At 55.6% G+C, this 13445-nt stretch overlaps 3 protein-coding genes across 24 annotated transcripts in view; 1 reads left to right on the forward strand and 2 right to left on the reverse strand.

Annotated features, from left to right (window-relative positions):
- Positions 1–2457, forward strand: part of PC (pyruvate carboxylase) — a 108641-nt gene extending 106184 nt beyond the window's left edge. For all 6 annotated transcript variants that reach the window (XM_010366380.2, XM_010366377.1, XM_030918639.1 and 3 more), the window contains 6 exons: positions 60–309; positions 519–763; positions 864–1043; positions 1121–1369; positions 1610–1750; positions 1833–2457. In XM_010366380.2, the coding sequence (XP_010364682.1) occupies positions 60–309; positions 519–763; positions 864–1043; positions 1121–1369; positions 1610–1750; positions 1833–2081 (1314 nt within the window). In that variant the 3' untranslated portion in view covers positions 2082–2457. The remainder of the gene's footprint in view (positions 1–59; positions 310–518; positions 764–863; positions 1044–1120; positions 1370–1609; positions 1751–1832) is intronic.
- A 1843-nt stretch (positions 2458–4300) lies between these two features.
- RCE1 (Ras converting CAAX endopeptidase 1) lies at positions 4301–7661 on the reverse strand. Of its 2 annotated transcripts, none has more exons than XM_030918526.1 (8): positions 7158–7661; positions 6923–7025; positions 6752–6835; positions 6422–6500; positions 5762–5929; positions 5561–5632; positions 5245–5307; positions 4301–4973 (listed from the first exon to the last, which is right to left on the reverse strand). In XM_030918526.1, the coding sequence occupies exons 1-8, from the start codon at positions 7340–7342 to the stop codon at positions 4738–4740; spliced, it is 990 nt and encodes a 329-aa protein (XP_030774386.1). In that variant the 5' UTR covers positions 7343–7661; the 3' UTR covers positions 4301–4737. The 2 variants fall into 2 exon arrangements, with proteins under 2 accessions (XP_030774386.1, XP_010364689.1); XM_010366387.2 differs by having other exon boundaries at positions 6752–6831; positions 7158–7357.
- The window catches only part of C15H11orf80 (chromosome 15 C11orf80 homolog), a 94630-nt gene continuing 88653 nt past the window's right edge, over positions 7469–13445 (reverse strand). For 14 of the 16 annotated variants that reach the window (XM_030918522.1, XM_030918517.1, XM_030918519.1 and 11 more), the window contains 2 exons: positions 12439–12514; positions 7469–7944 (listed from right to left, as the gene is read on the reverse strand). In XM_030918522.1, coding sequence (XP_030774382.1) covers positions 7559–7944; positions 12439–12514 — 462 coding nt within the window. In that variant the 3' untranslated portion in view covers positions 7469–7558. The remainder of the gene's footprint in view (positions 7945–12438; positions 12515–13445) is intronic. The other 2 variants (XM_010366385.2, XM_030918513.1) reach the window with 2 other exon arrangements.

The raw sequence follows: 13445 nt of genomic DNA on the forward strand, positions 1-13445 counted from the left end.
CCCCCCACCCACAGGCACGTCCTGCCCCCTCTACCATCTCTCTCCCCGACTTCCCCCAGGATATGGCTGGGCTGCTGAAGCCCACAGCCTGCACCATGCTGGTCAGCTCCCTCCGGGACCGCTTCCCCGACCTCCCACTGCACATCCACACCCACGACACGTCAGGGGCAGGCGTGGCAGCCATGCTGGCCTGTGCCCAGGCTGGAGCTGATGTGGTGGATGTGGCAGCCGATTCCATGTCCGGGATGACGTCACAGCCCAGTATGGGGGCCCTGGTGGCCTGTACCAGAGGGACTCCCCTGGATACAGGTAGGAAGAACAGCAGCCCGTGGCCACACCCCTCTCCAATCCGCAGCCACCACCAGTCCCAGTAGTGTTGGACCTGCCTAGGATCCAGATGCCCTGCTCTGGCCTTGCCGCCTTCTATCACCTGAGGCAGACATGGGACCTGAGCTAGCCCTGGGTCCTGGAGGAGTCATGCATTTCTAAGGCTTCCTCTGACTCTGGCCTCCCTGCAGAGGTGCCCATGGAGCGAGTGTTTGACTACAGTGAGTACTGGGAGGGGGCTCGGGGACTGTACGCGGCCTTCGACTGCACGGCCACCATGAAGTCTGGCAACTCGGACGTGTATGAGAATGAGATCCCAGGGGGCCAGTACACCAACCTGCACTTCCAGGCCCACAGCATGGGGCTCGGCTCCAAGTTCAAGGAGGTCAAGAAGGCCTATGTGGAGGCCAACCAGATGCTGGGCGATCTCATCAAGGTGAGCCCGGCCCAGTGCTCTCCTACCTGACCCAGCCCTGCATGCACCTGCTGCTGGCTGCCTGAGGTGCCTGGCACCCTAACCTCCAGGGCCTTCTCAGGTGACGCCCTCCTCCAAGATCGTGGGGGACCTGGCCCAGTTTATGGTACAGAATGGACTGAGCCGGGCAGAGGCTGAAGCTCAGGCAGAAGAGCTATCCTTCCCCCGCTCCGTGGTGGAGTTCCTGCAGGGCTACATCGGCGTCCCCCACGGGGGCTTCCCCGAACCCTTTCGCTCTAAGGTAGGGAAGGCCCAGCATGATGTGAGGGTGGGGGCTGGATGCAGGAATTGGGACTGACACTCCGCTTTGCTCCCCAGGTACTGAAGGACCTGCCGAGGGTGGAGGGGCGGCCTGGAGCCTCCCTGCCTCCCCTGGATCTGCAGGCACTGGAGAAGGAGCTGGTAGACCGGCATGGGGAGGAGGTGACCCCGGAAGATGTGCTCTCAGCAGCTATGTACCCCGATGTGTTTGCCCACTTCAAGGACTTCACTGCCACCTTTGGCCCCCTGGATAGCCTGAATACTCGCCTCTTCCTTCAGGGACCCAGGATCGCAGAGGAGTTTGAGGTCAGTGGCTTTGCTGCTTCTCCACACTCCACCCTGGCCCCCTGCCCCAGAGCACTGGAGTTTAGCTCGGCTGTCACTCAGCCTCACGAGCTTTGGGAGCAGAAAGGACTCTTGAGACCGGGAGCTAGGCCGTTAGGAACGAGGAGCCAAGGCCCAGTGTGGGGACTTCCTATGGCCAGGGCCGGGGGACTGCTCTCCCACCTTGGCCTCCAGCCCTGAGTCTGCACACCCTTCCTGCAGGTGGAGCTGGAGCGGGGCAAGACGCTGCACATCAAAGCCCTGGCCGTGAGCGACCTGAACCGGGCCGGCCAGAGGCAGGTCTTCTTTGAGCTCAATGGGCAGCTGCGGTCCATCTTGGTCAAGGACACCCAGGCCATGAAGGTATTGTCTCCCCCAGGGCCAGCCGGGCGGTGGGGCTTGTCTAGGCCCAGGAGCTCATGTCCCTTCTGGCCTGTGCCTTCAGGAGATGCACTTCCACCCCAAGGCCCTGAAGGACGTGAAGGGCCAGATCGGGGCGCCCATGCCTGGGAAGGTGATAGACATCAAAGTGGCGGCAGGGGCCAAGGTGACCAAGGGCCAGCCCCTGTGTGTGCTCAGTGCCATGAAGATGGAGACTGTGGTGACCTCGCCCATGGAGGGCACTGTCCGCAAGGTTCACGTGACCAAGGACATGACACTGGAAGGCGACGACCTCATCCTGGAGATCGAGTGATCTTGCCCCAGACTGGCAGCCTGGCCATCCCCAAGCCTTCAACAGAAGCTGTGCTGCCACAGCAGGCCCAGGCCAGCCAGCGCCCGAGGCCACCAAGGTCGGGCCGTGGAGGTCCTGTCCAGAGCTGGACAGGAGAGACACCGCCTGCAGCGGCTCATTCCTTTCAGCCATCATCCTTTCCTCTGGCGGATAGCTGCTCACATGTTCATCTCTTGCCAAATAAGGGTCCCCTCCTCACTGAAGACTACAAGTGGTGGGTCAGGTGGTCCTAGGACCCGGGGGAGGTTTAGGGGTCCTATCTCCTGGGGGAAGGGAGATTGAAGATGTCCCAGGTCCTGGGAAGTTTGCTCAATAAAATTGGCTTTCCCCTGCCCTCCATGCTGGATCCTGTGCAGCCCCCCGGCCTAGTGCAGCCCCCAGCCCACACCACTCAGCAGTGGGTGGGCAGGTCAGTTGTGTCATCCTCTTCAGAGGGTAGTGAGGATGACAGCTGTGGCCCTGTTTTAAGTCACTATTGGGTGCTTACTGTGTATACTCCCTCGACAGGACTAGTAGTACTGAACTTGAGGGGTGGGGCCTGTTCTAAGTATTTAACACCTGTTAACTCAGGGAATTAACTTTATCCTCTTATGGACACAGAAATCAAGTCACAGGAAGATTAAATAATTTGTCCAGGACTCCACAAGTAGTAAGAGACAGACAGAGATGAAACCCAAGCCGTTGGCAGACTCGTCTCCCAGCCCCGCTGCTTTACTTTCTAAAACCCAAGGCCAGCATCCCACCTCAGTTAGCAGGTAAATGCAAGCAGGTACCACCTTCTGGGCAGTGGGTGAGACCGTCGGGAATGGTGATCCGGCAGTCTTGTGTGTGCTCTGGATGTGAGAATGATGGCGGGAGGTGAGGGGGAGTCCAGGGTCTCAGGTTCTAACCCTGCCGCTCCCCATGACGACCCCTCCAGACCCCTGCTCAGTTGCCTTTCCTACAGCGGGGACACTAACCCTGCCTGCACCACTGCCCTCCTGCCCACAGGTAGGGGGAGGATGGGGAAGGGAGCAGGAGGCTGGGCAGTTCCTGAGATGGAGGGGTAGGAGTGGGGAGGCTGATGCAGGAAACACCAGCCTCTGGAATAGGAAGTGCCCAGCAGGTCTCTGCCCAGTGCTCCCAGTGCCAGTCCAACCTCTGGGATGGCCAAGTCACAGTGGGCTTGAGCCTCTTCCTTTCTGGACCGCCAGGTCCCAGATGTACCCCAGGAGGCAAGTGACTGCGATGCTGCCCCTTCCATCCGGGTGGATGTTGTCACGGCCAGCCTGCAGGCATCGTGGGGGAGTGACTGCACATCCCTTTTCTTTCCCTCAGCGGCCAGCCTCAGGGAAGGGACCCTGGGACAACTTCCTTGAGCCTGGAAGGGAACCTAAAGGGCTAATATTTCCTACCTGCCCCCCACAGCCCACCGCCAAGACAGAGTCTCGCTCTGTCGCCCAGGCTGGAGTACAGTGGTGTGATCTTGGCTCACTGCAATGTCCGCCTCCCGGGTTCGAGAATCTAATTTTAAAAGGGCACAGGCAGGGAAATGAGAGCCCTTCCAAAAATGATGGAGAGCAGGCAGAACACTTGTAGGTGCTGAGAAGGACCCTGGAGTCACCGTGTTGCCTGGCAAAGTCGCCGCCGCCGCCCTCAGAGCTGCAGCCTATGTTCTGGGTTCCTCTGGGGCAGAGGTCCGAGGTGGAGGGAACCAGAAAAGCCTCTACTTCTGGTGATTCAGGAGTAGGTTTCTCTCCCATTTGGGACCTATTTCCTCTTGTGAAAAACAAGACGGGCAGACTGTGGAGGTCCTGGCAGAGGCTTCAGGCCAATCCTCCTCCCCTCAGAGGAGACAGCTTGGAGGCTCCATTGCTGAGGTCAGGGCCAGGGCCATGGTTCCCTCCCTGACCCATCAGCCAAGCCACAGGCCCCAGGATGAGCAGGACTTACAGCTGCTACCTGCAGTCTCAGACCCACCCACACTAGGACTTTGGGGCATGGCTCAGGGAGGAGGAAGCCACAGGCCCCAGCAACCAGAGCTCCCAGCCCAGTCTGTACTCCAGGGAAACTACCTGCTGGGATGCACCGTCCAGATGTCACTGTTGAAGGTAGCTGGGACAGGTGGCGGGCACACTCCTCAGAGTTGCCTAGAGTTCTCACACAAGATCCCAAATAGACCGATTCCCAAAGGTCCAAGGCCATGTTACCCAAGTTAAATCTCTTTTTAATATCCCAATACAAAGTCCTGATGCAAAAAGACAATGAGAAAACCCAGGAAGTTGGGGGGTGGGGGTGGGGAGAGGTTTTATAAATAAAAACCCCCGAGCAGCTTTTCAGAGGCAGAGGAGCTAAGAGAAGCAGCAGTCCAAAGTGAGGAAGGGAGTGTGTGGCTCCTGGGACCTGCCCCTTGTCCCCTCACTCACAGCTGCTCGTAAACACCCCTTTCGAAAGGGGCTGCACCCTTTGGATATCTGCTCCTTTCTCTTGGTCCCTGGGATTCAACTAGCTCTGGCTTCAATCCCCTACAAAAATTCCTGAGATCTCGGGGACCCCAGCCAGTCCCTCCCCTGCAGTACCCCTTGGTGGGGAGGGCTGGGGAGCCGGTGAGAGTTCATATCGTATCCAGGAGCGTAGGTCAGGAGCACAGGGGAGCCTCTGAGTCCCCTGCCCGCTCCAAAAGCACACAAAGGGGAAGGCTGCCGTAGAGCTTAGGGTCCGTGAGGGGCTGGAGCAGAAGCAGGAAGAGTCCCACACCCAAGGCATAGCCTGCCAGCAGGGGCCGCCTCTGCGGGTGCTCCAAGGCCGCGCAAACAGCCGGGAAACCCATGTAATTGCAGAAGGAATGGCAGAGAACTGGCCCAATCAGGTGTCCTGGGGAAAAGAGACAGCAACTCAGGGAGCAGCCCTACCACCTCCTCTGGCCCTTCTAGGGCTAGTGACTCTCATCCCCTGAAACAGGAGATCAAGATCCCACTACCCCAGCCATCCACCCACACACCACGGCCTCTGCTCCTTTCCACCTCTCAGACCAGCCTGTCTCAAGGACTGGAATAGAAGAACTTGTTCCTAAAACAAACAGTATTCCCATTCTCCCACCCGCTCCTGTGGGCCCCCAGGGACCCATGAGGGACTGAGGACCAACCTGTGCGGATGAAGAGGAAAGCAGTGTAGGCACCGAAGACGGCTGTGTAGGAGAACTGGAACGCTGGAGACGGGGAGGCCGCGAGTGACCACACCTGCACACCCTTCCTGCCCCCGCACTACACACCCATCAGCCAAAGATCCACCATCCCCTCCACCCAGGGCAGTGGCTGCCTGCCCCACCACCTACGGCTGTCCTGCACCCCAACTCCCACGGTCAGTGGCCCCTCCAATACTGTAGCCCTCAGTTCCCAATTCCTTCTCCAGAGTGGCCATTAGGGACATCATCACACACCCTAACCCTAGCCAGGACTCACCAGCAGACAAGAAGATGTTCCCCACACTGCTCTGGCGGAAACGCAGCTGCTCAATAATGTGGTGAAAATGGGCTGGGAAAAAGGTGACAATCACATCACAGTCATTCCTCCCAGCCTCCCTTCTAGGCCTGCCCCTCACCTCAAGCCCCCTTCTCAGCTCTCATGCTGAGAACACACCAGGACCAAGTTGGCCAGACTCACCAACTCCAAAAAAGAGCGGGCAGGTGAACACAGCAGGGCCCAGGCCCATGCAAGGTGCTAACATAGGCAGCATACAGGCCCGGAACACCAGCTCCTCTGTCAGGGGGGCGATCACTTGGTTCCGCAGCCAACGCATGTCTGTGAGGCAGCGGGCCCAGGAGCGCGGGGCTGCAGAAGGAATTCAGGATAAGCTGTGAGTGACGGGCTACTGGACAATGAGACCCCAGAGGCTCCAAGGGCTCCTCTCCCACAACTTCACCCTGGTCAAACTCAGGTTAGGCATCAGTACTCCTGAGGACAGGGGTGTGGACCCAACATAAACCCAATGTCTTGAGACGACCTGAAGGGAAGGCATTAGCTGAGGCAGGGCATCCTGGAAGTAAACTCTGGACACACCAAAATTTAACCAAGACCAGCACTGATCGGGGAAGCAGGGAACAGTGCTCTCTGGTCCACACCAAATACAGCTGGGGGTTCCCAGGGAACTCCTTGGACGTTGGGAATCAACCCTTAGAGGCCATCTAGCTCTGTTTCCAGTTTACTGATGAGAAAACACACCCAGAGAACATTTCACGTGTCCAGATCACACCCTGAGCCCGCTGACTGCCCCATTGTCCTGGAATGCCTCTGCCTACTTTCCCTTCAGCCGTTAAGACTCACCCAGGACAACCTTCAGCCCATCTGCCAGGTCACAAGGGCAATCCATAGAGAGCTGCATCAGTGGGCCCAGGAAAAGAATCTGAGGGCAAGAAAACACTTTCACCACAACCCACGGCTTTTGCCCAGACCCTTGCCCATGCCCCTGAGACTCCAAGCTTGAAATCCTCTCAGCCAGGATTTCCAGACCATGCATACCGGAGAACCCTGGGGCCATCTCAAAAGCCCTGTCTCCCATCAGCCAAAAACCGAATACAATCAAGAGGAGTCCAAGGCACTGCGCATCAGGCTGATAACAAAGACCAGAAGAAAAAATACAAAAGGAGCACTCACCATGGTCAGCAACAGGGGCAGCAGCGCCGCTGGGAAAATGCCCTCCAGCCTGAAGCCCATCAGAGTGAGCAGGGATGTGCCTGGCTGAGCCACAGGAAAGGGGGCATCAGTCTTGCTTCCTCCCCCAAAGACCCCTGAGTTCTCTCCCCCTTTGCCCCGCCTCCTTCGCACCTGGATGCCTGTGAGTTCCCTCCAGAGCAGCACGCACAGGGGTGAGAGACTGGACACCACCAGGACGCTGGTGAAGCGCCGCTTGATGACGGCGGGATGGTCCCTACGGAAGGGACAGTAAGTTCAGGGGGCCCACGGCTGCCCATCAGCGCGGCCCCGCCCCCGGCTCGCCCAAGCTCCGCCTGCAACCCCGCCTCGCGGGGGCGCGGGTTCCGGCCGCGCGCAGCCCCCGCACCTGGGCAGTTCGCTCTTCCAGACATAGAGGCTGCCCACGTAGGAGCAGGCGAGGCTGAGGCAGGAGAACACTGACACCCAGCAGCACAGCCCGGGGCCCGGGCCGCCCAGCGCCGCCGACTCAGGCGGCCGCTCCGGCCGCGACACCGACAGCAGGCGCAGCCCGTCCCCGCCCAGCGCCGCCATTGCGCCCTGACCCGCGGCGCGCACCAGTGACGCAATCCCAGGGAGGTGTGGGTGACGTCAGGCCGCGGCGCGGCTCCAGGCCCCGCCCCACCCGGGCCCGACGCGGAAGCAGACGCGGAAGCGGACTCCGTGAGCGCGGAGCAGCTTTATTAAACCACGGGACAGCGGTTGCCCGCAGCCTCCGGATCGGTGGGCACTTAAGGAAAGGGACCCGGCTCAGGGCCCAGGGCTGGGACTCAGCCACTCCGACAGGTTGGAGACCTCCTGCAGCCACAGCACGTCCTGCGGGAACAACGGGGCCCGGGGTGAGGACCCCTCGGCAGCGGCCCGTGGTCTGCACCTCCCGCCGCACCCTTCCCTGCGCACCGCTCGCTCAGTTACCTCCAGGCGGCTCCCAAGGCTCACCCTGCCCGGCGCCAGGGCTCTGCCGTGAGCCTTGAGGGCCGCCCTTCCGCTAGGAGTGAGGGGGGCCGCGGTGGCCTCCGGGCGGTGCGGGGCGGCCTCTGACGGGCTCGGGGCCCTGGCGGAGTGCAGAGCTCGCATCTCCTCCATGCGGAGGCTGCCCCTCTTGAGCCTCTTGTTTTCTGCTTGCCCGTTGGTACCTAGGAGAAAACAAGCCACCTTCATCTTACTTTCATGGCCCTGTGTTAGGAAGACCCTTGGGTAGGGGGAAGCCTGGGAGAAGGGGTGCCGAGGGGCTCTTCCCACCGCATCCCTGTCAGCAGGTCCCATCCACACCAAAACCCTGCAGCTCCGGGCGCTTCAGGAGCAGCCTGAGGCTTCAAGGAGGTTTCAGGGCCTCCCTGTTCTCTCACCCAGGCAGGAGATTGTCTCGAGCCCTCACTTGGGGGACTCAGGCCGCTCAGTAGCTTTCTGCACACAGATTCTTTTGGAGTCTGCACTGACAAGCTCCCCTCCTTGCCAGCCTGTCCCCCCCTCACCTCTCTGGCCTCAGTTCCGTCTCCCTTAGTTGCTAACGTTGCATTGGGCAGTGCCCATAGGCAGCTTTCCTACTCTTAACTGATTCATTTGTCAACTTAAAGCGAGTTTAGGGCCGGGCGCGGTGGCTCAAGCCTGTAATCCCAGCACTCTGGGAGGCCGAGACGGGCGGATCACAAGGTCAGGAGATCGAGACCATCCTGGCTAACCCGGTGAAACCCCGTCTCTACTAAAAAAATATAAAAAACTAGCCGGGCGAGGTGGCGGGCGCTTGTAGTCCCAGCTACTCGGGAGGCTGAGGCAGGAGAATGGCGTAAACCCGGAGGCGGAGCTTGCAGTGAGCTGAAATCCGGCCACTACACTCCAGCCTGGGCGACAGAGCGAGACTCCGTCTCAAAAAAAAAAAAAAAAAAAAAAAGCGAGTTTAGATGGATAGATTCTTCCAGAGCAGGTCCTGGGGATGCAGATCAATGAGATTTTCCTGAGAGAAGCTCACAGATGCTAGGAGGGATGCAAACCTGTGTACAAAGCCCAGGGTTAGAACAGAGAAGGGAGCTGACCACTTCGGCATGTGAAGAAAGGTTTCCCTGAGGAGATAACCTGAGCTGGGCTTTTTTGTTTTTTTGAGACAGGGTCTTGCTCTGTTGCCCAGGCTGGAGTGCAGTGGCGCAATCCTGGCTCACTGCAGCCTGACCTCTTGGGCTCAAGCGATCCTACTGCCTCAGCTTCAGCTTCCTGAGTACCAGGGACCACCGGCGCGTGCCACCACACCAGCTAATTTTTTTACTTTTTGTAGAGATGGTCTCACCATGTTGCCCAGACTGGTCTCAAGCTGCCCTCCCGCCCCAGCTCCCCAAAGTGACGGTATTACAGGCATAAGCCACCACTCCTGTCCCAGAGCTGGGTTTTGAAGTATGAAGAGTGATATGCCAGACAGACAAGGGAGAGAAAGTGAATTTCATGCTGAAAGTTACGCAAGTAATCTTTATGCAAAGGCATAAAACAACCTCCTACATAAAGTTTTACTCTATAAAGATGGGGTCTCGCCTGTCACCTAGGCTGGAGTGCAGTGGCACGATCATAGCTCACTGCAGCTTTGAACTCCTGGTCTCATCCTCTCGAGTAGCTGGGACTAAAGGCACATACCACCATGCTGGGCTAGAAACAGATTTTCATCTGTAAGAGACAGGAAGCCAATAAAGAGTTTTAAGCACTGGTGAAATATATTGGTAATTTTGTACTTCAGAAAGATTGTTCTTTCAAAGGCGTGGCTTAGATCAAACTAGAGACAGGAAGACCTTAAGAGCCCACTTCGACAAAAGTGAAGACAGTGGGGATGGAGGCGTCACCAGGAATCAGAAGTGTTCATCAGGCCTAAGTGACAGGCCTTGGTGAGCACCTGGATGTGGGAGAGGCCTCTTGGCTGGGTGAGGTGGCTCACGCCTGTAATCCCAGCACTTTGGGGGGCCGAGTTGGGCAGATCACGAGGTCAGGAGATCAAGACCATCCTGGCCAACATGGTGAAACCCCGTCTCTACTAAAAATACAAAAATTAGCTGGTTATGGTGCTGGGCACCTGTAATCCCAGCCACTCGGAGGCTGAGGCAAGAGAATCACTTGAACCTGGGAGGCAGAGGTTGCAGTGAGCTGAGATCACGCCACTGCACTCCAGCCTGGGCAACAGAGGGAGACTTTGTCTCAAAAAAAAAAAAAAAAAAAAAAAAAATGAGAGGCCTCTTGAATTAATCCAAGATTTCAGATGTGATAAATTGGATAGTGTGCTATTAATCATGACAGAGACCAAAGTCTCTTTAGTCAGGAGAGAGGAAACTGAGGTACCAATGGGACCTCCATGAGGAGCTGCCTAGTGAGCAAATGAATCTCCCAACTGGCGCTCAGCAGAGGCCTTGGCTGATCACACCAATTTGAGAGTCTTGAGCCCAGAGGCAGGGGTCAGCAGCTGGGATGGAAGATAGCTGGGTGGGAGAGCAGGATAAGCACTATTTAGGCATGACCAGAAGAAAGTAGGTGAAGAGAAAAGCCCAGAGGGAAAAACCAGGCGAGTCATAGTCTTACAGTGCCAAATTTTGCACATAGTTCAGATACAATGAAGATAAATGCAAAATTTGGTAATTAAGAGGCCTTCCTTAAGGGGAGAAGTTTCAGAGGCCACAGAGAAAGCAAGTACCCTAAGTGATGGAGAGAATGAGAGGAAGAAAGGGAGACAGGGTGCATGCAGCTTGTGGTTTTGGATGAGATGTGATGGAAAGAGGTGGAGGAAATTCAAGGTCATGGGAGATTTTCTTCTGACAAAATGAGAGCTTGACCTCCTGAGGGAAAGGAACTCAGAGGAGAGCTGAAGGTGCAGCAGTGATAACTGATGCAAGCAGGTCCCGAGAAAGCAGGAGGATGATCCCACTGTGATCCCACACTGATGAGGTTCTGCAGTGGGAAGGTGCAAGTTGGGTGAGTTTACTGAGAAAAGAGATCAGTGAGTAGGAAGCGGGAGGCAGAGACTGGGTAGATTTTTTAAAGAATGGAGTAGCCACTGAGGGGCGAAGGCCAGAAAGGCAAGGGGAAGGACTGACAAACTAAAGGCTCCTGAGTGAGTGGACCCCGGATGGATGGTGGCATCAACCCACAGTTTGGCGATTTTCTTCAGCATGGCTGCCCATGTGAGTCATAGAATGGATGCTGATGAGAGCCACAGGTCTGTAGGGCAGAATAGCCCAAGTCATCCTCCAGGGGTTCCACCAGATTATAAACACCTAGATTTTAAAGCTCATGTTGCACACTGGAGAAAACACGGGCTTTGGAGGCGGCAAGCTGAAAGTCATTACCTCCTGCTAAGCATTCTGCCTGACCTGAGCCTGGGTCCTCTGGTTTGTTAGGATCCATGCCTCCCCCCGCCCCCAGAAGGGCACTGTAAAGACTAAACGAGGTATGGTCTGTGGAAGACCCAGCATCTTCCCAGCATCCACAGAATTAAATGTTAATTTTTTTCCTTATATGGGAAGATACTTACTCTTTTGTCTCTTCTGACTGCATAAATACTGAATTGTATGTATCATACTTGCATTTTTTTAAATCTCCAAATCTAAACTTATAAAAATAGATTCTTTGCTTTGTACAAGCGTTCACAGCAGGATTCTTTTCAGTAGCAACAGCCCCCACAACATTTAAAACATGGTTCAGTTGCCAGTGATTTCAGGGACACATCTTAGGCCTAAGCATAAACGTGTATGTGTTATAGTTGTGACCCTAGAAAGAGGGATTTACCAACCAAGCATTGGTGCTGAAGTCACAATCCCCACTTCCCTTGACCCAGATACTGTTTTATCTGAAGGACTCAGGATCTGTAGGAGGGCATCCCTGCTAATTCAGCTCTTCCAGAGACGGCAGAGCTAGGCTGCCTGGGTCTGAATTCTGGCTCTGTCATTTACTGGCTGTGTAGCCTTGGGTAAGCTTATTGATACCTGTGGGCCTCAATTTCCTCATATGTAAAATGAGAGTTAATAACAGTACCTATAGCTCCTAGGATTGTTTTGAGAACTAAGAGCATTAGTACATTTTAAAAGCTCAGAATAGTACCTGGCACCTCTGCTAGTGACTGAACGTGAGAGCTGCTGTACCCCTGCTGCTGCAGGCTGGGAAGGCTGTTTTTAAGTATTGCGAGAGACATGTATGGAGAAAAGACTTCGGTATAATTGCCATCACAACACACGCACTGACACTTCCCCATAACACATATTAAGAGTGACGTGGTGCCTGCTCCTGGGAGCAGCCTCCAAATCCCAAATCATAATAGTAACCAAAATGAGGGGAGCTGCAGCGTCAACCCCAGTGATCAAGAAAAGATGTGAAGGAACCACCTGGATTCAGGGCACTGAATCTGCGTATTACCTATCCGCATCCCATCGTGTGCAGCTATCTGTAACTGCACAGACTGTATTACAAATTTCTAGTCCTGTCCTAACATCTTCTGGAGGGAATAACTGCTGCTGCCTTGAAGACCCACAGTGGCAGCAATAGCCCACTAAATTGCAGAAGGACGCCGCTGTAGTAGTAGGTACAGTGGAATAGTCTGAAAGTTTGAACTCACGTTTTTTACTTCCCCAGCTGCAGTCCAGGGCTTACTTGAAAAGCTAAAACCTTACCTGCTAGGAGCTCCCGGCTGCTGTTATCAGGTACATCCTCAGTGCCCTGGGCTGAGTCCTTTTTCTCTAGGGTTAGCTGTTTAAAAAATTAGAAGTCCTAAGTGAGTTTTGCAGAAACATGAACGAGCCCTAGTGAAACAGGAGTGTGCCTGGTGGCTTCACTGACCTCACAAGGTTGTCTGCCCTCACCTGGAACTCCTTCTTCCTCCTGGCTCATGAATCCCCCTCCCCACCCTCCAGTCTTCAGGGTTTCCCTCTGTGGATGCTTCTGCACTCTGGCCACTCACGGTACAGCCTTTCTTCTCTGAGCTCCAGTCTCTTAGCTACTGCCTGCCCATTCCTCGGGCTCTGCCTACTCTGCAAGTATCCTGTGTGCCCGTTCATCAAGTAATGTGCATATGTCCATTTTCTACACCCTAAATCCCTTCAATGGCAAGGGCCATCATGCCTGTATCACTTTACAGCTACCTGAGTGCCTTACACAAGGTAAGTTTGAGAAAGCAAACCTGGGAAGCCACAGGTTGTGTCATCTGTAGCCTCCTAGAGCCCTGCCACACTGGTTAGTTCAATAATTTGCACAGAGAAAAAGAGATTCTTACTGAGACTAGGACCCAATTCTCCCAGCTCCTTTTCAAGAATACAGATATATAAAAATAGATATCCTCTTCTCAAAATTAAAAATTTGTGGCCCGGCGTGGTGGCTCATCCCAGCACTTTGGGAAGCCAAGGCAGGCGGATCACCTGAGGTAAGGAGTTCGAGACTAGCCTGGCCAACATGGTGAAACCCCGCCTGTACTAAAAATACAAAAATTAGCTGGCCATGGTGGCAGGCGCCTGTAATCCCAGCTACTCAGGAGGCTGAGGCAGGAAAATTGCTTGAACCTGGGAGGTGGACGTTGCAGTGAGCTGAGATCACGCCATTGCACTCCAGCATGGGTGATGAGTCAGACTCCATCTCAAAAAAAAAGAAAATTAAAAAATTGTGCTTCCTGGCCAGGTGCAGTGGC

This window comes from Rhinopithecus roxellana, chromosome 15 (genome assembly GCF_007565055.1).
Source record: "Rhinopithecus roxellana isolate Shanxi Qingling chromosome 15, ASM756505v1, whole genome shotgun sequence".
Classification (NCBI taxonomy): domain Eukaryota; kingdom Metazoa; phylum Chordata; class Mammalia; order Primates; family Cercopithecidae; genus Rhinopithecus; species Rhinopithecus roxellana.